The following is a 23598-nucleotide window of genomic DNA, read 5'->3' as shown; positions in this document are numbered from 1 at the left end:
GTCAGGCTCCTGCAGACTGGCAGTGTAGCTGTCTGCCCGTACCTCCAATACAGGCAGGGAGTTCAGTCCAGGAAGAATCAATGAACTGCAAGGATGCTCACCAGCGCCCTCGTACCACAAAAGGCTATCAGTACTTGTAGCCTATTCATTCACAGAATTCTGTGAATGAATGACGCAGCTGTGTGGGTGAAGCCGCAGACGGCTGCACTCTTTTCAAATTGTGACAGCGGGTGCAGAGAAATGATCCCTAGCCCACTGTTACAGGGAGGTGAGGGGGGGATGGGGGGAAAGCTGCAGGAGCAGAAACAGGAAACATGTTCCCAAAGCTGAATTTATCCTCCAACTACATGTGAACAATAATAAAAAAGATTATTATCCCTAGGAATGCACAATATTATTATTATTATACACGATTTATATAGCGCCAACAGTTTACGCAGCGCTTTACAATGTAAAGGGGGGGGGCAGCACAATTACAGTACAGTTCAATACAGAAGGGACAGGAGGGCCCTGCTCGTAGAGCTTACATTCTAAAGGGAGGGGGTGGTGGTACAAAAGGTAATAGATGCAAGGAATCATTTGATGGGGGTAGCTCGGGGACAGTTGTTAGGTAGGTGTAGGATAGGCTTCCCTGAATAAGTGAGTTTTCAGGGATCTCCTAAAGGTGGACAGTTTAGGGGTTGATTGGATATACCGGGGTAGGGAGTTCCAGAGTATGGGAGAGGCTCTGGAGAAGTCCTGAAGGCGAGCATGCGAGGAGGTAACTAGAAAGCAGGAGGTCCTGGGAGGAGCGGAGGGGACGATTTGGGCAATATCTGCAGATGAGGGTTGGTGATGTAGATGGGGGCGATGTTGTGGATGGCCTTGTATGTTGTGGTTAGCATTTTGAATTTTATATGGTGGGGTAGGGGAAGCCAGTGAAGGGATTGGCAGAGAGGGGCAGCAGTCACGGATCGATTAGTGAGGTGTGTTAGTCTAGCAGCAGCATTCATAATAGACTGAAGGGGGGATAACCTGCGTAAGGGTAGGCCATTAAGGAGAGAGTTGCAGTAGTCAATATTGCTTATAAATGTGAACATTTTTAATTAAATTAATTTTTCATTCCAATTGTATGTACTAATGAGGTCTGTGCCATCATTCGCATTGATTACATCCCTTATTTTTGACCACTCAAATATGTTCTATATTGTTGGTTGGAAAACCTGTTTAGTTGGTTTGCAACTCTTTTTGAACATATATTGGCCAACTGTCCTGAAAATTTGTTAGATTTTTGGAGGATCAATAAAAAATTTGCTCCTCCATGGTTATCCTTGCACAGGTGTAATAACCTACATTTGGTTTTGTTGTATATAATATATGGATGGAGGTGTGACATTGGTAGAGCCAGACCTTTTCTTCTTTTTTTTTTGCAGGTGTAATAGCTGGAGCTCCCCAGAAGAAGTGAATCAGGAGTGAAGGCAAGTATTACACTAAGTTTCATGAACTGTTTCGATATATAAGAGACATGAGAATTTGCCAAACCGAGCATAATGCACGCTGCTTAGAGAATTTTACTATGGGGCAAAGCGATGAGCTTGTAGTAAAGCAAACAAAGAGAATAATGTTTAGAGAAGATTGTCTCGTTGGGGTCCTGTCTAAATATTTATCAGAGTAGTGGCAGTAAAGGCTGCGTATCTCATTGCCAGTGACACACAGCGTCTCCCTCTCCCCCCTCCCAACCATAAAGATTCTGCTGAGCACTTTGAAAAGTGAATAGAGTGAGAGCAGGCATAGTGGAAGAGAAAGAGTCAGAGAGGAAAAGGAGAAATGTAGAAGAAGCCTGAAGGGAATGGTGACAAGCCATACCACCAACAGAAGGGAAGATATCTATTTGAGAGAGACTTGAGAGAGAGAAGACATACAAGGTACCTTCATCTTAGACTTAGATGGACATGAAGCGACTAACTCAGCAACAATCTGTCTTTATTCATTTTTTGATGAGTGGAACTTGTTGAATATATTAGTCACAGACTAGAAGGCAGCTGTCCTTCTGAACAAGGTGTTGCTCATAGCATGTCATTTTGGGACTGTGTGTCACAGCAAGACTATGCTTTGTCACTTCACTGTCACTTGCTGAATACAGTTCTTTGACAGTTCTCATCCCTTTGTTACACAAGTCACTGACTTGTACAGGATTCTTTGCACCCATGCTTGCTGCTGTTTCTTGCACTTCCAGGTTCTGCCGATGATTTGTGCAGTTCATCTGGAGGGTGGGGACTCGTTCTGGGGATGAAGATACATGAAGGGTGACAACTGTTTACTTTTCAAAAAGCCCTAAAAAAGGAAAGTCACTGATCTCCAGTTGTGACTCAATCTGTTGGAGGCTGAGGATGGATGACAAGATGCCGGTTGACCATGAGGAACCTCCTACCATGGATGAGTGGTCAGCTGCAGGTCAGTGGATAGGATGTGCAGGGACAGAGGCTAGATTCCAGGAACTGTTTTGTGTCATTGGGGATTACAGAGCAGCTGGTGTATAATTTTGTCTCATAATTCATTGGAAGATAGGGGCATGTGCAATGATTCAACAGAGCTCCCTGAATATTGCAAGGTTGAGAATAAGAATTATTTTAGAAAATATGGCTGGGCAAATGCCAATAAGACGGCCAATGAGTCTAAAAAAGTACAGTCGGTAATAAATTCTCTGGAGCTTTTTCAGATTTTTATCAATGAAAGCACATGTTTCTTGGTTCTTTAAACTTCCTTGCTGTCTCCTGGGTTGGATAGAGTGACTCCTTAAATCCACCTTAATTTGTCCACCACTGTCATATTAGTTTGTCAAAACACAGGTGTCAGCGTCATAGAAAATGAAATACTGGTATAGCTTCCAACCAAAGCACAAACACAAAGTCTTACAAAGCAACCTCCAACCATAGCTAACTTTTGCTTATAGAATCTCTTGGCAGGTTATTTGTTTTTGTGTGTATGTATGTATGTATATATATATATTTTAATTATTTTTTTTGTATTTTTTTTTTTTTTTGTATGCTGTATACCTGTTTCTATTATTATATATCATATTACCCGTTAAGCTCTACAAACATTTTCACATTTCAATGCCCATGAATCTGGCAATATATTATATTATGGGACTATTTTTTGGCTTGTATGTATTGTTTATTTGGGGGGTTAAAAGGATTTCTTTTGGTGATGTTATTTTGCTAGAGTTATATCATTTTATAAAAATGAAAAAAGTGAATATTTTGTAGAAATATGTTTTTTTCAAGTTTAAGCAGTGATAAATGTAAAAAATATTATTGTTTCTATAGATATAAAATACCACTTTTAATACAGAATTTGGCTTGCTTAACATCACACTAACATTATACTTTTAGTACAATGTACTAAGACTTTTTTAATTGAGTGTTGTTTATTGATATTTATAGCAAATACAAAGAAAATAACATACACATATGTTAAGGAGCCTGGGCTCCCCATGAGATATAAAAGGCTGTATACAACAAACAACATAAAAGGGAAAGTAAATAGAACAGATCCATGCTTGTCATATAGTGGCTAAACTGGAACATATTCTTCGTAATACCAGTGGACACTAAATCTAGGTATCGGAATTTGTAACCAGAACTCCACTCTATCCAAGGTTGCCAGGTTTTTGAGAAGCAATGAGTATGAGTTATTACTAATGGCAAGGGCCTTTTCGTAGGAGAAGTTAGTTCTGACCAAAGAGAGTGCTTCTGGAGGATTGGGGGACAGTTGGGGCTTCCAATTTCTTATGATTATGGTTCTGGCTGCCAAAAGTACATGTGTAAGAATGGTACGGAATTCCTTCGGGCATTTCTCCACTCCTAAGCTTGGGAGCACTGGGGCTGGGGTAATGGGAATTAAAATTCCAGTAATTCCAGTAATATCGGATAGAACACAAGAAGCTAGTCAGACATTTACTTGCCCATAGTATATGGTACATTGATCCTGCTTGTCCGCATTCCCGCCAACACATAGGGGAGCCAATGGCGGAAAAGGAATGTATTCACACTGGGGTGTAATCCCACCGGGATACGATTTTTTGAGCCAGTTCCCAGTGTTGGACCTTATGTGTTGCAGTGTATTAACAACCAAGAGCTTTAAGCCATTGAGCATCTGAGAACTGCTGCTTGAGGTCACGTTCTCACTCTACTATAGCAGCAGATTTAACAAAGGTTAGTTTATCTTGGAAAAGTGTGTAAAAGAGTGCAATGCCTCTAAGTTGAGGGTCAAGAGAATAAAGAAAATTCCACGCCTTGGGATATCGCCATAAAAACTGTGTAATACGTAATAGACTGAAGTAATAGTGTCTCGAAAGCTAAAAATTAGTGGTTGTTAATGCTTAAACTGCAAAGGCAACCAAAATGAACAAAATCACACAAAATTTTAAAAAATTTGGTATGAACAGTATAATTTTCTTTTTAGGCAAAATGGACCATGGTGAAAATTCTGTGCGTGCTGGAGAACCAATCATAACACAGATCAAAGTGTCAATTACATAGTGTGGAATAATACCATGTGTGTGGCATTTGCAATCGCTTGTAGCTAGATCAACTACAAACTGCTAAATTTGGTTCCAACCTAACAAAAGTCATACAACTTTAGCTTAGATATTCCAATGAAAATGATATGTAATTATCATGTGGAAATCAGTATTTTAACTCAGGCCTTATAGCACTGAAAAATAAAACCAAGTGCTTGTGCTGATCTTTTTCACATTTTTAAAGATTGTGAACAATACAAATCCATATGTCAATGGTGTAAGTTATACAGTATATTTTTCTTTCTTTAAAAGTTGTGTTTCCTTTTGCATTCAGGATAACAATGTAGAGAAACCGAACATGTTCTGACTTAATAAGGCTAATTTACTAAAGGAGTATGTGATTTTTATGTTTTACTTAGCTTAGAGAATGATGTAAAACTAAGTGAAAATCCACTTTGCAAAAAAAAAATACTCAACCGTGTGCAAAGGAAACTTAAAAAAAAAATTGCTTGCACATGAATGGTTCAAAGTCAGCACAGCTTAATCCAATTCACAAAGCGAAGTGAAAGTTTCCTTTTCAAAGTGAAAACTTAGCTTAGTGAATGAGGCTAAGTTGTGCTGACTTCTATTATCCAAGCATGTGCGAGCAAAATCCTGTTTGTTCATTTGTTTGTTTGTTTTTATACTTCCACATGACTGGGTTTTCTTTGCACTTTTTTTTTTTTTTTTTTACTTACTTTCACCTCATTTACTAAACCAACTGAAAATTAACTGTGCAAAGCAAACACACTATACTCCTTTTGTAAATCAACCCTACTATTTCAAAGTCATTGACATGTATTTTGTATGGATTTTTACATTCAATTGTGTATGCTGAGGTCATATCCTGTATGTTTCCTCTCCCTATACTAAATTATTAATTACTAGTTGACTTCTAAATTGACCCCAGCGATGGAAGTCAGCAATTCCAGAATTAAGTCCCAGGGAAAGCTTTTAATAAGGAATCCCAATACACTAACTCTGCCCTGACCAGAAACCTGGAGTGGAGCTCCTATTACAGAGTAGCTGGATCTAATCACTAGGAAACCCAGTGAGTCAAACTGACTATCTCATTCCTAGTGGCAATCCCTCTTGCTTAACATCTGAATGTTTCTTCGCTGAGCACAAGAAGCTTTAATTATCACATGTGAGATCAAATGATCTCCTCTTCTCATATGTTTCTCAGTAAGCTGGGCAAACCCAAGCGGGCCTTTTGTCAATAAGGTTGAAAGATCTGATACCTGAACATTGTAGAAGCTCCACAGATTTTCACTTCCAGAGGAACCCGTGAGATATTTTTCAGAACAAACTAAACACGATTTACAAGTGACCATGCTGGAAAATTGCTATAACTGACACTGCAGATTTTAATCGCTTCCACATGTCATGACTTTCTTGTTTCCCATAAACTACCTGAATGTTTTGAGTATGTTTACATTTGCTACATTGCTTATGAAAAATTGAGGGCATGAGGGTAATGTTAGCTGGTTTAGAAATATTAAGAACGCTTATTGAACATGACAAATGAGGTTCAATGTAGAAAAATGTAAAATAATGCATTTGGGTGGCAAAAATATGAATGCAATCTATACACTGGGGGGAGAACCTCTGGGGGAATCTAGGATGGAAAAGGACCTGGGGGTCCTAGTAGATGATAGGCTCAGCAATGACATGCAATGCCAAGCTGCTGCTAATAAAGCAAACAGAATATTGGCATGCATGAAAAGGGGGATCAACGCAAGAGATAAAACGATAATTCTCCCGCTCTACAAGACTCTGGTCCGGCCGCACCTGGAGTATGCTGTCCAGTTCTGGGCACCAGTCCTCAGGAAGGATGTGCTGGAAATGGAGCGAGTACAAAGAAGGGCAACAAAGCTAATAAAGGGTCTGGAGGATCTTAGTTATGAGGAAAGGTTGTGAGCACTGAACTTATTCTCTCTGGAGAAGAGATGCTTGAGAGGGGATATGATTTCAATTTACAAATACCATACTGGTGACCCCACAATAGGGATAAAACTTTTTTGCAGAAGAGAGTTTAATAAGACACGTGGCCACTCATTACAATTAGAAAAAAAGAGGTTTAACCTTAAACTACGTAGAGGGTTCTTTACTGTAAGAGCGGCAAGGATGTGGAATTCCCTTCCACAGGCGGTGGTCTCAGCAGGGAGCATCGATAGCTTCAAGAAACTATTAGATAATCACCTGAATGGCCGCAACATACAGGGATATACAATTTAATACTGACATATAATCACACACATAGGTTGGACTTGATGGACTTGTGTCTTTTTTCAACCTCACCTACTATGTAACTATGTAACTATGTAACACGATTATGTTATTAAGCTTCTTTCTCTTTGCCCCGTGTCCAAGACTTTTCCCATTTACAAATGTTTTTATCATATGATTTTGCTGAACAAAGATCTAGAATTCATTTTTTTATTAGGAACAAAATATTATTTATAAAATTTTTAACATATAGCCATCAAATTATAATGATAACGCAACCATCATATATTTTTTTGTCATTTGCATTATTGGGCACTATTTTGTATGGTGTTCAAGGTTATGGAATGTTTCTGCCCTTCTATAAAGCCACGTACTTGAGTAGAGGTTGCCCCAAAAAGTTTGAGAAGGTATGGCAATGCTGGCTCTCATCAGATGACGCTCTGTAATGGAAGGGTTTAAGTAATACATAAACAGAATCTCCACTAGTTAGAGTAGCCTGGCATGCTTAGCAACGACCAAGTGATCTGGCTTAATCCTCTATATCTCATTAGTCTACACTGGGGGTTGTAAAGGTTTGCATTTTTTTCACCTTTGTGCATCCTATGCATTAAAGCGGGGTCCACCTATCTATCGGTTTTTTTTTTTTTAGTTCTTTCACAAACTTTTCTTCTCAGTATTACATACTCACATATTGTGTGTAATATGTCCGCCTGTGTCAGATTTCGTCGGAAAGAATAACTTATATTATTCACTGCAGGCGGTTTCCATCTTCATTGTGGGCATTTGAAGCCCACAAGCATTTATTTCCTGGATGTGGTGAATGCTGTGCTCCCAGCATTCACCGCTCGTTCCCGCACATGCTCAGTGGCATCCTGGGAAGCCTGAGACTAGCTCCCAGGAGTCTGGGAGAGGCTAGAAACATGCCTACTCCCACGGGAGGAGAACCAGGAAGTGCAAAGAAGAATAGAAAAATAAAAGGTAATTAAGGCGATTTAAATTTTTTTAAATGGCATGTCAGCATCTAGGCAAGGAAGAGAATACATACAGATATTGTTCAAAATTTGGGTGGAACTCCGCTTTAAGGTGAAAAAACATCCGACAATACCAGCCCCCCCGTTTTACTTACCTGAGCCCGTTCACCTGCTGCGCTCGCCCCCGATGTCCTCTTCGCTGCTCAGCCTGGCGTTGATTGGCTAGAGTGGATGGATTGAAAGCAGCGCAGCAATTGGCTCGCGCTGCTGTCAATCACATTCAATGACGCGGCGCGCCGGGGGGAGGGGCCGAGTGATACAGTGAGCGGCTATAGCCGCCGGCTGTATCGCGGGAGCGCGCCCGCAAGAACTAACCACCATGCGAGAGAGCTTGCATGAGGGTGGTTAGTTCTTGCGGGGAGGAGCTGAGACAGCTGCCGAGGGACCCCAGAAGACCAGGTTCGGGGCCACTCTGTGAAAAATGAGCTGCACAGTGGAGGTAAGTATAACATGTTTGTTATTTTTTTTTAAATTGCCTTTACAACCCCTTTAATTGATGTAAAAATGCTGGAAGGGTAATACATACTTTTTAACTGCCTGTAATTTTTGGGCCATTGCACAACAGGGATGGGGGGGGGGGGGGGTTGTTGGGGTTGTTGGGGTTGCATTTTGTGTATTGTTATAAAAATTTGAATAAAGATCATTTCAAAAAAAGATTATGGAACGTTCCATATTACCATATTAGCACCTAACCAGCTTCTCCATTTCCTATTGGTTAATAGATGGAAGGCTACAATGGTTGGGTGCTAAGACAACAATGTAAACACATCGTGGTTGATTTACTAAAACTGGAGAGTGCAAAATCTGGTGTGGCTGTATATTGCAGCCAATCAGCGTCTAACTTCAACTTGTTCAATTAAGCTTCGACAAAAAAACCTGGAAGCTGATTGGTTTCTATGCAGAGCTGCATCAGATTTGCACTCTCCAGTTTTAGTAAAGCAACCCCTCCATGTTATATATTGGGTATGTCTGGTATAAACTAGAATTTACAAAATTATCCTGTTGCCCATAATCAGCAATGGATAGTGAAGAGACATATTAACTACTAGCCGACCAGCCTCCATTATTCTACCGTGGCAGGTTGGCTCTCCTGCACAAATCGCCGTAGCTGTATGTCGGCCCTTTAAGCAGCTATAGCGGGCGCCCACGCGCCTGCTGCACGGCGCAGGACCCGATGCGTGTGGCCGGCGGGCGTGATGCCTGCCGGCCATGCACGTTTGCAGGCAAGAGAGCCAGAACGGGGATGTGTGTGTGTGTGTAAACACACACACATCCCCATTCTGTCAGGATAGGAGAGACAGATCGTCTGTTCTTACTAGCTAGGAGCAGCGATCTGGCTCCTCCTCTAGTCAGTCACATCCCCATACAGTTAGAAACACACACAAGGGAACACATTTCACCCCTTGATCGCCCCCTAGTGTTAACCCTTTCCCTGCCAGTAACATTTATACAGTAATCAGTGCATTTTTTTAGCACTGGTCGCTGTATAAATGTCCGTGGTCCCAAAAATGTGTCAAAAGTGTCAGATCTGTCTGCCAAAATGTCGCAGTCCCGCTAAAAATCGCAGATCGCCGCCATTACTAGCACAAAAAATAAAAACTGCAGAAGTGATCAAATACCGCCAAAAGAAAGCTCTATTTGTGGGAAAAAAAGTACGTCAATTTTGTTTGGGTACAACATCGCACAACCGCGCAATTGTCAGTTAAAACAACGCAGTGCCAAATCGCAAAAAATGGCCTGGTCATTAAGGGGGCAAATCCTTGAAGTGGTTAAGGCAGGCATACAGAATGGGAAAACTCTGGGCAGACCTCACCAGTGGTGTGATACTTAATATTTTTCCAAAAAGTAGGTAGGAGAATTAATAATAACAAGCTCCAAGGTCTGAGCTGTGGTGTTATTTATATTGGATTATATAACCTGATGTTGTAGGGGTGAGTATATCAAAAGAGGGACTGTACAAAATTCGAAATAATTTGCCAACTGAAACATTCATATTTGTGATTGTATGTATTTGGCTGCAGCTAGCCTTTATTTGCAAAGAAGGATGAAAAATAGATATTTTGTGTGAAAGTTATGTAGTCTGTAAATTACTTTTAACAAAATTTTAGAAAAATGGTTAACCAGAGTTTCCAAATAAGCTCTTATTTTTGACAACATTTGAATTACTTTCTGAGCAATTAGATGCTTACTAAATACTAAGGCCGTTAAATGAAAAATCACTATGTATTGTAGCCTTACAGAAATCCCAACTGCATTAAAATGTTTTTAGTCTTAAACTAAAGCTGGCCATACACCCATAGTTCTATATTCTCAGCCTGCAGACTGAATGAAAGAAATCTATCAGATTGCTTTATTTATGTAAAACAATGCAGATGGACAGATCCCCTGAAGCTACTATTGTTCGCTCGTGTTGATCTGCGCCAGAATACGCAGCTTCAACTTGTGCTTTGGAGGTCTTTAACTTATCAAACTGACACAGCTTTGTACTACAGGTGCACTATTTATATTTGTGTAAATGTCCTTTCTAATAAAAGTTATTGTCTTCTAGGTTTATTCTATTGTCCTTTGCTTGTAAATGCCTGGTTGTATATTTAACGTCAACACCATATTCTGAAACCATGCTTTTGTCATTCTCTAAAGATGGTGTGCATAAAGTATGTGGATCCTCAGTACGTAGGGAAAGACATGGCGCTCGAGCTTACGAATGAATAGAAGGGCATGCCTGAAATCTTTAAATACCGTATTTATCGGCGTATAACACGCACAGGCGTATAACACGCACATTCATTTTAAGAGGGAAGTTTCAGGAAAAAAACTTAAATTTTAAATAAGGAACTTTGAAACAAAATAAGGGTCAGTGCCCATCTGCAGCCTCACCATTGCCATCAATGCAGCCTGATCAATGCCCATCTGCAGCCTCACAAGTGCCATCAATGCAGCCTCATCAGTCCACATCAGTGCAGCCTCACCATTGCCATCAATGCAGCAGCCTCACCATCAATGCAGCCTCATCAGTCCACATCAGTGCAGCCTCACCATTGCCATCAATGCAGCAGCCTTGCCATTACCATCAATGCAGCAGCCTCACCATCAATGCAGCAGCCTCACCATTGCCATCAATGCAGAAGCCTCACCATTGCCATCAATGCAGCAGCCTCACTATTGCCTTCAATGCAGCAGCCTCACCATTGCCAGTCTAGAGGGGACAGGGAGGGGGGCGGGACGAGCGCTGACAGATTACATACAGTTTAACAGTGTTACAGAGGCCGCCAAGTAAACAGGAGATTCTCGCTGTATGTAAACTGACGGCGCTCGTCCCGCCCCCCTCCCTGTCCTTTCCGAGGCAGCTAAAATTGAAGTATTGGGGTATAACATGCACACGCTATTTGCACCCAATTTTCACGGTGAAAAAGTGAGTGCTATACGCCAATAAATACAGTATATCCAGTGGTCTGTGTATGAAAAAAATCACTTTGGGAATGTCTCATTTGTGCAAAATTAACAAATAATACGTATAATGTTTATAATATAAATGAATGGATTCAGTCAGCGCAAAACCACAATATAAATCCTAATATAAGCAGCTGATCACTCAAGGCCAATATATTGCAATCTTTAAATGGACACAGAATACAAAATAATGCAGCGCTAAAAGTTAACTAAAATTGCATAAGGATAAAAGCTAGTTGCTATAAAACGCATAAAAAGTCCCAGATTAATAAATTAGAAAGCCAGGGATGACATGAATGAAGACACCAGCAGTCAAGTGTAAACTCCTCAATGGTGATCGGGGTGCTCAAGACGATCGTAATTATGCCGTGTACACACGGTCGGATTTTCCGACGGGAAATGTTCGATGGGAGCTTGTTGTCATAAATTCCAACCGTGTGTAGGCTCCATCGGACATTTTCCATCGGAATCTCCGACAAACAAAATTTGAGATCTGGATCTCAAATTTTCCGGCAACAAAATCCGTTGTCGTAAATTCCGATCGTGTGTACACAATTCCGGCGCACAAAGTTCCACACATGCTCGGAATCAAGCAGAAGAGCCGCACTGGCTATTGAACTTCATTTTTCTCGGCTCGTTGCACGTGTTGTAGGTCACCGCGTTCTTGACGTTCGGAATTTCCGACAACATTTGTGCGACCGTGTTTATGCAAGACAAGTTTGAGCCAACATCCGTCGGAAAAAAAAACATGAATTTTGTTGTCGGAATGTCCGATTATGTGTACGCGGCATAAGTGCACATCCTTATCTGCGCTTCCACCACCGTAGGTACAGGCCGCTCGCCTTAATCTGTGGACCTTGGAATTAACAGAAAGGTTATACAAGCAGTCCCCACTGGGGCAATCATAAGATGCAAGTCTTTCTAACGGCCGATCCAACGATTGAAATCCAGCCTCAATAATGCAGCAGCAGTATGGAAACTCTCTTATGCAGTCATGGTTCATGTAAAATCAATGAGACATATATAGTGCTCTCTCCGTTTTGACTAAAACCGACTTTTATTCAAAATAAAATGCTACTTACAAACACAGCACTGCAACCCCAGTGGCAGGCATATAGCTAATGCTATGATCGTCTTGAGCACCCTGATCACCATTGAGGAGTTTACTCTTGACTACTGGTGTCTTCATTCATGTCATCCCTGGCTTTCTAATTTCCTAATCCGCGACTTTTTATGCATTTTATAGCAGCTAGCTTTTATCCTTATGCACTTTTAGTTAACTTTTAGTGCTGCATTATTTTGTATTCTATGTTTATAATATGTGTATATCAGTTTCTTTTTGTTGCCCTTCGCATGTCATTATCATTTGATCCTAAGACAAAACAGCTGTAAAAATATTCCACCATAAGAAGTAAAGAACATTCGCCAGTAGAGAAAATAGCCTAACACTATAGGCTAAGAACATTTGACCAGAAGAGGAAATAGTATTGGGGAGACCTCTGCTTTGTGTACATTGTCTATGGAGGTTCCTATGAGAACGCCCAAACAGATGAATGTTCGGCCAAGCAAACCTCCAGCTCAGAGCCATGGACATGGCAGACGTACTATCCAGTACCTGTCAAGTGAATGTCTTATAGTTTCAGTGCCTCATATTTATTTTTTATGCATTCTTATTATGCAGCCATATTAGATAAAATATGCCAAAGAGGTGTCCCACACAGGGAGTTTAAACCAATAAGCTGGCAGGCCCACCCTATGGGTATCTGCTATTAGGTGTCCCCTTATACTCCTGATGTATGTCCCTGATGCATGTATTCCTTAACACAAGAGGTCACAGAACTTGTCATAGTATACCAACATACTGTATGTGGACATATGTTATGCACCACAAGGACCAAAGACCGATTGTCAAAATCTGTTTTGTGTTGCATGTTAGGCTTGCGGTCATTATTGGTTTAACTTCACTATTTTTCTCTTAGGATCAATTGTTTTTGAATGTTACATTCGTAGGTGAAAGGCAACGACTGGAACCTGACATTATACATATGTTGCATGTTGCACAAATAATTAAACATTTACAAAGCTAATTTTTTATACATAGACCCCTAATGCTGGCCATACACGGTTCGAATTTCAAAAGAATTTTCTTTCGAAAATCATATTTAAGAATTTTCGTACGAATTTCGCACCATTAGTGGGCTGCAGCAATGGCCGATTTTCGTGTGGCCATCGAATTTGTTGGAAATTTTTAGGAAAAAAGAACGATTTTCTAATCAATGATGGGAGAACTGTGCGAGAAATGTAATAAGGAAAGAAAATTTACGGAGAGAAAAGAAGATTCCCGCCCACGAAAATTCTCTTCTGTAGCAACATGTGGTGAAATTGAAGGCTTGGTCGGCCAAATTTCGAAAATCAATGGTGGCATCATCAGATCACAAAAAAAACGAACTTTCTGATTTTGAAAAGAAAATTTGTTCAAAATTCGACCGTGTATGGCCTGCCTTAGAGTTTGAATAATGTTTAGAAGGGGCACAGGAGGTCAATTCAAAGAGTAACATTAAGCTTGGTATACAGGCAGAGTTTTGTTTCATTCAACCAGCAGGTTGAACTTAAAAAAACCTCACAGATCCTCGCACCAACACAAGCAATGTTGTCCCAGGGATAACCCCCGTGGCTCTATTTTATTCTGACAGCGGGGACTCTCTACCACCATCAGAATACACAGATCAGCGCTGCAGCCATTGGCTGCATGCACTGATCAAATGCTGGTTTTATAGCAAGGCAGTTCGACAGAATCTTGTCTGATAACCGGCTTCTGTTGAACTGACAAATGTACACATGTACTAAAATTTGTCTGGCTCCTGCTAAACCAGCCAAATTTCAAAACATGTATATCCAGCTTTAAAATGTGGTATTTCCCAGACTGGGGTATGGGTAGAGTAGGCATAACCCCGTCCCCTTATGACAGTGCTTGTACCCTAATCACTCTCATGCCAGGTCCACGTATTGTCAACTGAGGGGCAAGGCCATATCCAAATCTACGCAAATACCACCATAGGCTCACTATAACCACTTTACCAAGACTACAAGTTCACTTAGGGGAACTGCTTAAAGCGGTATTAAACCCAAAACCAAAAATATAATATTCTGCAGCTTACCAATCATTAGATCTTTTAATAGGCTTTTTTCACCTGGTGATCCGGCCAGTAAATACACTTGGTAGTGCCTCCACTTTGGATGAAGGAGCAACAGAGACACCTTTGGACAAAAGCATTGTCAGTCTGGGGGGAAGGCCATGTTAGATGTACTAGCAGATTTAGATACACTAACAAATTAAAGCCGAAACCCAAAATTTTACACATAATACAGATGATCACACATGGAGCCTCATACAACTGTGAGTCCTGAGATTGTCTCAGCGATCGCGACCGGGATTCTCCTTGAACCTGGATCTCTACCATCCTTTCATATAGGGGTACTCCGGATCATAGTTGGGAGACTACTGTTACACCCCATTGGTTTTTAGATACATATCACACAATGTTACGCTCTGTTACTGTGATAGATGATGGATATGTATTACGGCCATACATAGGTGTGCGCAGCCTATTGCATTAGGGTGTGCACCCTTAAGCTCAAACACACATGCGTGTGCGGGTGTCTACATATATATGACCCATGCACATTGATCTCCCTGCTGGCACAGTGAAAGAGAAGAACATAAACACTTCTCTTATTGCGGAGCCAGCAAGAGGGAGATCTTTCCCCTGTTTCTGCTGCTACACAGAGCGATAACACTAATGTGCACAGGGTGATCAGGGTGTGCCTGGGCACACCCGGCACACCCTGTGCGCACGCCTATGCGGCCATACCTTCTATCTCTCTGTATAGTGATGACAGAAAATTGACTCCATTCTGTCAATGTGTTTGGTCATTCTAAACTCTGTTATTCATTCAATAAAAATATTGAACTATAAAGCCGAATCCCAGCTAGTATTTTATAAGCAATTACATCAAACTGTTTTTTTTTTCTTTTGGGATAAAGGTTTTTACATAAATAAAAAAATTATTTTAAGCACCCCTGTCAGTGGTAAATGGTTTGTCTCATCTCTCTAACTACTACAACTGCAGGACAGCTTGTTCTGTTGAAAAACATCAGACTTACTGGCAGGATCACCAGGTTAAAATTAAAAAGAAAGAAAGCCTGAAAAGAAAACGAAAGCAGCCCTTACATCTTAGAATTGGTAAGCTGCAATATAATAATTGTTTGCTTTTGGGTTTAATACTTTTCAAATCACATTTCCTAATCTTGTGGGCTCCTACTAGACTATTTCCTGGCCCAAACAATGCATGGCTGTTAAACAGCTCTTTAACCACTTGCCGACCAGCCGCCGTCATTATACTGCGGCAAGGTGGCACAATCCCGCGAATCGCCGTAGCTGTACGTTGGCTCAGGATCTCATTTTTGTGGGCACGCACGCACCGCTGGAGGTCACACAGTCCCTCATATAGTTAGAAAACGCCTGCAGGGAACACATTTAATCTCTTGCCCGCCCTTGATGTTAACCTCTTCCCTGCCAGTAACGTCGGGCGGCGTGATTGAAGATGGATGGACTTTGCAAGACACTTTTTTTTTTCTTTTTTAATAAAGGAATTGTCAAAAACTGTCTGTTATGGCTTTGGTGAAAGGGTACGGGTACAATGTTCCGATTCACATGGGGGGGGCGGGATCTGGGAGCCCCCTTGTTAAAGGGGGCTTCCAGATTCCGATAAGCCCCCCGCTCGCAGACCCCAACAACCAATGGCCAGGGTTTCAGGAAAAGGCCCTTGTCCCCATCAACATGACCCCAAAGCACCCTCCCCATGTTGAGGGAAAGGGGCCTGGTATGGTTCAGGAGGGGGGGCGCTCACTCGTCCCTCCTTTCCTGGCCTGCCAGGCTGCTTGCTCAGATGAGGGTCTGATATGGATTTTGGGGGGACCCCATGCCAATTTTTTTTTTTTAATTTGGCGTGGAGTTCCCCTTAAAATCTATGCCACACCCAAAGGGCCTGGTATGGATTTTGGGGGGGACCCCATGCCGTTTTTTGTCTTTATGCTGTCATAGGGTTCCCTTTAACCACGTCAATGCACTGTATTATATACTCTGCACTGACTGCACTGTAGAGAGATAGATATATATATATATATATATATATATATATATATATATATATATATATATATATATATATATTAAACTGCCTGCACGCCACTAACTAACCTGCCTAATCTAGCTCAAGTTCTCTTAATCTCCTCCACGTATCACACTACATACGGCCGCCATATGAGCAGTCTTATATAGTGTGGGACATGGACTTAGCCCCCTGAGCCATGATTGGCCAAAGGCACCCTGCCTTTGGCCAATCATGGCTCTCCCAGGAGATGGCGCTGTGATTGGCCAAAGCAAGCAGGTCAGGTGCATGCTTTGACCGATCAGGAGCCACCAATGCACTGCAATTTCGCAGTGCATTATGGGGCCCTTCCGCGGCTCTCGAATTTGCCGTGAACGCCACATATGTTCATTTAATCTGTGGATAAACAAACACACGATGTTCGAGTTGAACTTACGAACAATTCGAACATCATGACCATCCCTACACTTTGTCTGCCTACTTTCCTTTTTACAGTAAAGGGGCTTCCAGGTTACATGGTAAATGCCCTCTGCTTCTGAAATCTGACTTCTCTATGTAATAACACGGATAGTTTCTTATCTCATGACTTCTCAGTTTCATCCACCTGGAAATTTGGGATTGTGTCTGCAGCACTTGCCAGTGAAATCTGGTATTGTGGTGACTTCAGTATTTAATCCTCCAGTGGGTTTTCTGTAGGAGTATATGGCAGATTTATCTCTAGGATTGGATCCGGGAATTTCAGCTCATATCAGAGACCTGCTGCAGTTATAGACAGGCATGGAAAGGTCCCAAAAAGAAAAAATCAGAGTTACATGGAGCATTAGAGAGCCAGCTGACCCAAAAACGCTAAAGTAAATTATAGTGAGCCTATCCTCCTACTTTCCACCTACACTCTGGGGGTTATTTACTAAAGGCAAATCCACTTTGCACTATAAGTGCACTTGGAAGTGTAGTCGCAGTAGATCTGAGGGGGACATGCAAGGGAATTAAAAAAAAACATTTTAGCTTGCATATGATTGGATGATAAAATCCGCAGAGCTTCCCCTCAATTCAGATCTCCCCCTCAGATTTACAGCAATCTACAGTGACTGCATTTACAAGTGCACAGCTTTTTCTCTTCAGTTACCAAACATACTTCTGTGAATCAGTACTGCTAGGACCTTGATGAAGGGGACACACCCCGAAAGCTTGTCCTGAAAAATGTTAGCGCAAATAAAAAAAGTATCACAGACAGTACTCAATTGACTTTGCTTCCAAATATAGAAAGTGTCCTTATGGATAATGTTAATCAGCCTTCTAGGATTTGTCTTTGTGTAATTATTTGTGTATGTTTTGAGACCCCATGCACACAGGACCCCCCCCCCCCCCCCAAATATGCCTTTGCACCAGGGGAAAAAATACATCTTAAAAAACGAATGCTTTGCATGCATGTTCATGTATATTTATCCACATTAATGCATATGGCGTTAATGTATTCTATTAAACAGAAAATGTATTTATTCTGGCCATTAGAATGCATGAACATGCAAATGAGTGACTGCGCCTAAACGCGTCTAGCATTTATGCACATTTGTATGAGTTTGTGGACAGTGTAATACTCCACAGGTTACACAAGATGAGGCTCAGACCTAGAATGGATCTGCATGTTGTGTTTTTTCTTTGGTGCTGACCTCTCTCCTCATTTTCTTTATATGTTGTAGCCAGGGCCGGGACAAGGGGTGGGCAGGAGGGGCGGCTGCCCCTGGCGCAATGGTATATTGCAGGGGTTGGGGGCACCCTGACCCTAACCCTAGGGGAGAGGGGGGCGAAGTTTGGCATCTTTGCCCTGGGCACTGGATGACCTTGTCCCGGCACTGGTTGTAGCTGACCAGACATTTACATTGGATATTGAAATCTCTTGTACATCCTCCACCTAGTATAGAACAGTAGTTAACGGGCTACATACTGATGATATCAGATGGGTCTAATACTCTACTATCACTTCATATGGTGTTAGTGACATTAAACACACCTAAATTCTGGAAAAAAAATATAGTCTTTGCTTATCCCACTCAGATTTCTCAGTTTTTAGTACGTTTAGGAAAAAACAAGTATGTGGCTGGTTATTGTGGGAGAGCAATGCTTTTTTTTTATTTTGTCTGTATTTTATCCCTTTAATACAGATGACAGAAGATTTCCACAGACCCTTGTCCAGGGTCATACTGTACAACAAAGGACACACACTTATTAAAATCTAAAGTTTCTAAGCTGGCCTGTGTGTGTTCAGCAAATGTTCACATACAGAATCAATCACAACATCCGCTCAGCAGATTAGTGCTAGCATGATTAAACACATAGACAAGAAGTCAGCGCACGTGAAATTAAGGCTGAAATCATATTAGAAAGCAGCGCAGCAATCGGCCTTGTAATCTCCACAAAACGCAAGTTGTGAGATTCCCACAAAACCTCAAAATTGAAGCTTGATGCCAGCAAATCATCCATCTGTCCTCATATTTTTTGTAGGAAAACGTGATTAAAGATGAGATCAACAAATTCGGGGTACTTTGTCACAGTAAGTGGGCTTAGCATTATATGACCATATAGTGTGACCAAACCCCCCGTATTTTTGAATATGTTCAGGTGTTTTTAACTAGCCTTGCAGGATAAATGTCATTTTTTGTATGTGTGCGCTGTAATCTGTTCTGTAAAAATGTGATCAGTGGCAGACATAAAGTCCAAAGGGTCCCTCCAGAAGAAAATATTAGGTTCCTCATCTGATTCTCATCACTGTTGACCTATGTGCATGGCTCTTCAGGGGTTCTGTGCGGCACACTGCATCCACTTCTGCAATGCTATTGTCTCATCTTGCTTTAAGTCAACAGATCTGGTCATGTGACATCAACACAGCAATAGGAATTTAGTTTCTTTATGTTCATCTTCCTACCCTGTTTCCCCGAAAATAAGACCTAGCGTGATTGTCAGTGATGGCTGCAATATAAGCCTCACCCCCCAAATAAGCTCTACCCTGTTTCCCCGAAAATAAGCCCTACCCTGAAAATAAGACCTACAAGGACTTTAACTAGGGCTTATTTGGGGGGTAGGGCTTATATTGCAGCCATCACCGACAATCACGCTAGGTCTTATTTTCGGGGAAACAGGGTATGTATTGCCAGAACCCTGTTATCTGCATGGCATTCTTAGTTTCTGTATCCTCCATGCTCCAGCATTGGTCACATAAGCAATATGTTTATCCTGGAGTGTCACCCAGTTTGAATATTATTGGATGTCTTGCATAGCTTCCAACTGTCCCTGATTTCGAGGGACTGTCCCTGATTTGGAACAAGGTCTCTCTGTCCCTCTTTCCTCCTCATTTGTCCCTCATTTTGGTCTGATCTATATAGTTGTATATAAAATGCATTTTTTATCTTTCCAAAAAGGGTTTCCCAGTGCTAAACCTTTCATCCAATTTCTAAATTGCTGTATTTGTAATTTTCAAAGGAATAGTAGTGGTAAAAAAAAAAACATTTTTGGGTTCAACTAACCATTTTTTTTATAATTCTCCTTTAAGGGGGTGTGACAGGAGGTGTGTCCTATGCCTACATAATATTGCTGAAAGGTGTCCCTCATTCCCATCTCAAAAAGTTGGGAGGCATGTCCTTGTTCTATGTACTACACAGACAGTTGAGTCAGCAAGGAAAAATTCTGGTAAACTCAAAAAGGAAGCTCCTACCAAGACATAAAATGAGCACCTTTTTCAACGAACAACTGAGGCTAGAGTTATTTTGAAGCTAGAGATAGTTGCAGCTGTTTGAAAAATACTTGTAGGGCTTTGTATAAGGACATTGACAAAGAACACCTTGTTCTTTTCACCTTCTCAAACGCAGGCGGCATTACTATGTATTTATGGACTATTTAAAGAGGGCCAACTAAGCTTTCTCCAACGCTTCCAAGATCAGCCTGGTATCCTGCTAAGCAGAAAATAACGTTCTGCAAATGCTTGCTAAATACTACATTTATCAAGAGAAGAGAAATGGTAACCATAAATGCCTGGGGTAAACAAATGCAAATAATGTTATTTATCAAGAGAATACCCACCATCAGGGGCGGACTGACCATTTGGCCTCTCGGGCACTGCCCGAGGGCCCCGGGCCACTAGGGGGTCACATCAAGGTTGCCAGCCTCAGTAAAACAAGGGACAGTATGTAAAAATCTGTGTTTTTTTACATCTGTCTCTGAAATGTCCCTTACCGACATCATTTTGGTCTGAAAAGCTTGAGATTACAGCTGCCCCACCTCTCCAGTACCTTCTCAGCCAATAGAAACATGTCTGTGTATACTGTATGTCCATGTATGTGTATACTGTGTGATTGTATACTGTGTGATTGTATACTGTGTGTGTATACTGTATGTCCATGTATGTGTATACTGTGTGATTGTATACTGTGTGTGTGTACTGTATGGCCCCATAATCTCTGATTGCCTGGGGGCCCCATAATCTCCTATTGGCCGGGGGCCCCATGAGTTGTCAGTCCACCCCTGCCCACCATATTCTCTTGTGGGTACTACCTTATTTGCCAAAATTACAGAAGCGTGAGAAGATGTTTGCTAAGCATTTTTCTGAAGCTTGTTTGAACTAGGCCTGTGTGTGGAGTACCAACCTAGCACACTAATATTGCCATATATTTATAAATGATGCTGCTTGCAGGTCTATACATTTTTTTTTTATTCAGGACTCAGTATACAGTAGACCCATTCTCCATTCACTAAAACATTGTATGAATTTGTGGACAGTGTAATACTCAACAGGTTACACAAGATGAGGCTCAGACCTAGAATGGATCTGAGAAACAAAGTAATATACATAGCTACACAGGATCAGGCTTTTTGACATTTAGTTACCCTTTCTACATATGCTGCCCAAGAATATCTTGAACTGTTTCTGATGTGCTACAGCACACGTGTCAAACACAACGCCAGCTGGCCGAATCCGGCCTGCCAGGCCATTTCATGTGGCCCTCGCACCTCTCCTGCAGCTATGGCACCCCCCTCATCTGCGCCCCCAACTTGCCTCAGCAGTTGGCAGCAGAGAGGAGAACAGAACTCCTCCGCTTGATCCTGTGCTTCTCTGTGCATCCACAAAGAGGCTCATCTCTGCTCCCCTTCCATCTCAGCAGTTGGCAGCAGAGAGGAGGACAGAACTCATCCTACAGATCCTGTGCCTCTCTGTGCAGCTGCAGAATCTCTGCCTGCCCTGGTCTCAGCATTTAGCAGACTCTGGCAGCTGACTGCAGCCCTCCTCTGGTTCTCCTCCAGATGCTGCACTTTCTGCTTGCCAGCTCTGCCTCCAGCTTCTTCCCAGCAGCAGCACAAGATAAGGGGGGTGCACTGTGTTGTAAGGAAGGGTGGGGGACTCTTGACTTCTATGGGCGGGGGGGGGGGGGACCTTGACATCTGATGTAAGGGGGGTGGGTTGCTCTGGATATTCAGTCTTACAGCTACAACCGGCCATTTGAGGGCAACCATAACACTAATGCGGCCCGCAATTAAATTGAGTTTGACACTCTTGTGCTAGAGGGAAATTTTGAGTATTATAGGCAATCCGATGTTTGCTGTTACAGAGGAAATTTTTGAAAAAAAAAAAAGCTTGTTGCAACCAGGGTCAATCAATCCTCCATTCTTCTACACAAACGACTGTGGGATGGGGAACACCTTTGATGCACTTTTTTAGGTTTGTTTGAAGATTGTGGCACATCCTGGCTTTCAGTACACCTGTGTAAGGATGGGCAAATATCTCCTTGCCTCTTGTTTTTGGGGTGATAATTTGCCCACCTACAGTCATCCATAGGCACTGCAGATATCACACACCAAACCAAAATAATCTTACTATTTTACTGTGTCAATGTAACATACGTCATGTGATCACTGAACCTTCTGTATGGTTCTCCAGCTGCTGTGGAGTGACCAGTCCATCGTGTCCTGGTAGCCACAATGTCTACTCTCTCTACAGTAGCTTTCATCAAAAGCATTTGCTATAAGCTATGAACTATGAGAACCTGGACACCAGAAGCTAAATCATCTAATAATAGAAAACCAAGAATAGAAAACACCTAAGCCAATCAATGTTCTTCATCCTAGCAAATGCTAAATTTAAAGCAATGAAACATGAAAAAGTAACTAAAAGCAAAATTAAGTTGACAAATAATTATCCAAAGTGCTTTCTTGTGTGAAAGGACATAATATAGGAAGCATTGTGGCTTAGATGGAGCCCCGTGGCCTTCTGTTTCAGAGGTCATCCAAGCCCACATTGGTAGGTTAACTGGCTTTCCATATTGTCTTCCCCATCTATCTATCTGTATTTCTGCAAATCAGAACATTGGGCTTGATTTACTAAAACTGGAGAGTGCAAAATCTGGTGCAGCTGTGCATGGGAGCCAATCAGTTTCAAACTTCAGCTTGTTCAATTAAGCTTTGGCAAAGAAACCTGGAAGCTGATTAGCCTCTATGCAGAGCTGCACCAGATTTTGCAATCTCCAGTTTTAGTAAATCAACCCCAAAGAACTGTAAAGTAACATGTATGTAAATCCAAAATCCATTTTCAGTGCATTTGTTTTACTGTATACAGTAAAACCTTGGTTTGAGAGTAACTTGGTTTGAGAGCGTTTTGCAAGACAAGCAAAATTTTTGAATACATTTTGACTTGATATACAAGCGATGTCTTGATATACAGGTAGGGTCATATCACAACTGAGTATAAAAGAGAAGAGTGTAGCAATATGGTTACATTTAGACCCGGTTCACACAGGGGCGACTTGTCAGGTGACCTAGCCGCCTGACAAGTCGCCTCCCGTTCTGTACAATGGAACCGTTCTAATTGGAGCGACGCAAGTCGCTCCGACTTAGAAGAAAGGTTCCTGTACTACTTTGGGGGTGACTTGCATAGACTTCTATACAGAAGTCGTTTTGCAAGTCGCCGTGGCAGTCGTGTGCAGGTCGCCTCGGTGAGGCGACCTGCAAGTCGTGCTGCTTCTAGTGTGAACCGAGCCTTAATGAAGGTACAACATTTAGCAACATATTGCTACACTTAGAGGCGCCTCTCTTCTCTTTTATACTCTGTAGCTCCTGCTGGATTTTGCTTCTAATCCCCTTGTGGAGGCTTCCATTTGTAGATGGACATTTTATGGTTACACAATCTAT

General features: G+C 41.7%; 1 protein-coding gene across 4 annotated transcripts in view; it reads left to right on the top strand.

The window, feature by feature from the left end:
- The first annotated feature begins 1746 nt into the window (after positions 1-1746).
- Positions 1747-23598, top strand: part of ANO1 (anoctamin 1) — a 292511-nt gene continuing 270659 nt past the window's right edge. Inside the window, exon 1 of one of the 4 annotated variants that reach the window (XM_073604245.1) lies at positions 1747-1904. Coding sequence is in view for 3 of the 4 variants with exons in the window: in XM_073604241.1 (XP_073460342.1) it covers positions 2370-2433 (64 nt within the window). In the remaining variant the exon portion in view is untranslated. Of the gene's footprint in view, positions 1905-2226; positions 2434-23598 lie in introns of those variants that run through there. The other 3 variants (XM_073604241.1, XM_073604242.1, XM_073604246.1) reach the window with 3 other exon arrangements.

Source organism: Aquarana catesbeiana, linkage group LG11, assembly GCF_042186555.1.
Source record: "Aquarana catesbeiana isolate 2022-GZ linkage group LG11, ASM4218655v1, whole genome shotgun sequence".
Taxonomy (NCBI): domain Eukaryota; kingdom Metazoa; phylum Chordata; class Amphibia; order Anura; family Ranidae; genus Aquarana; species Aquarana catesbeiana.
Note: the sequence above shows the minus strand (reverse complement) of the source record. Positions and strands in the feature narration are given on the sequence as shown.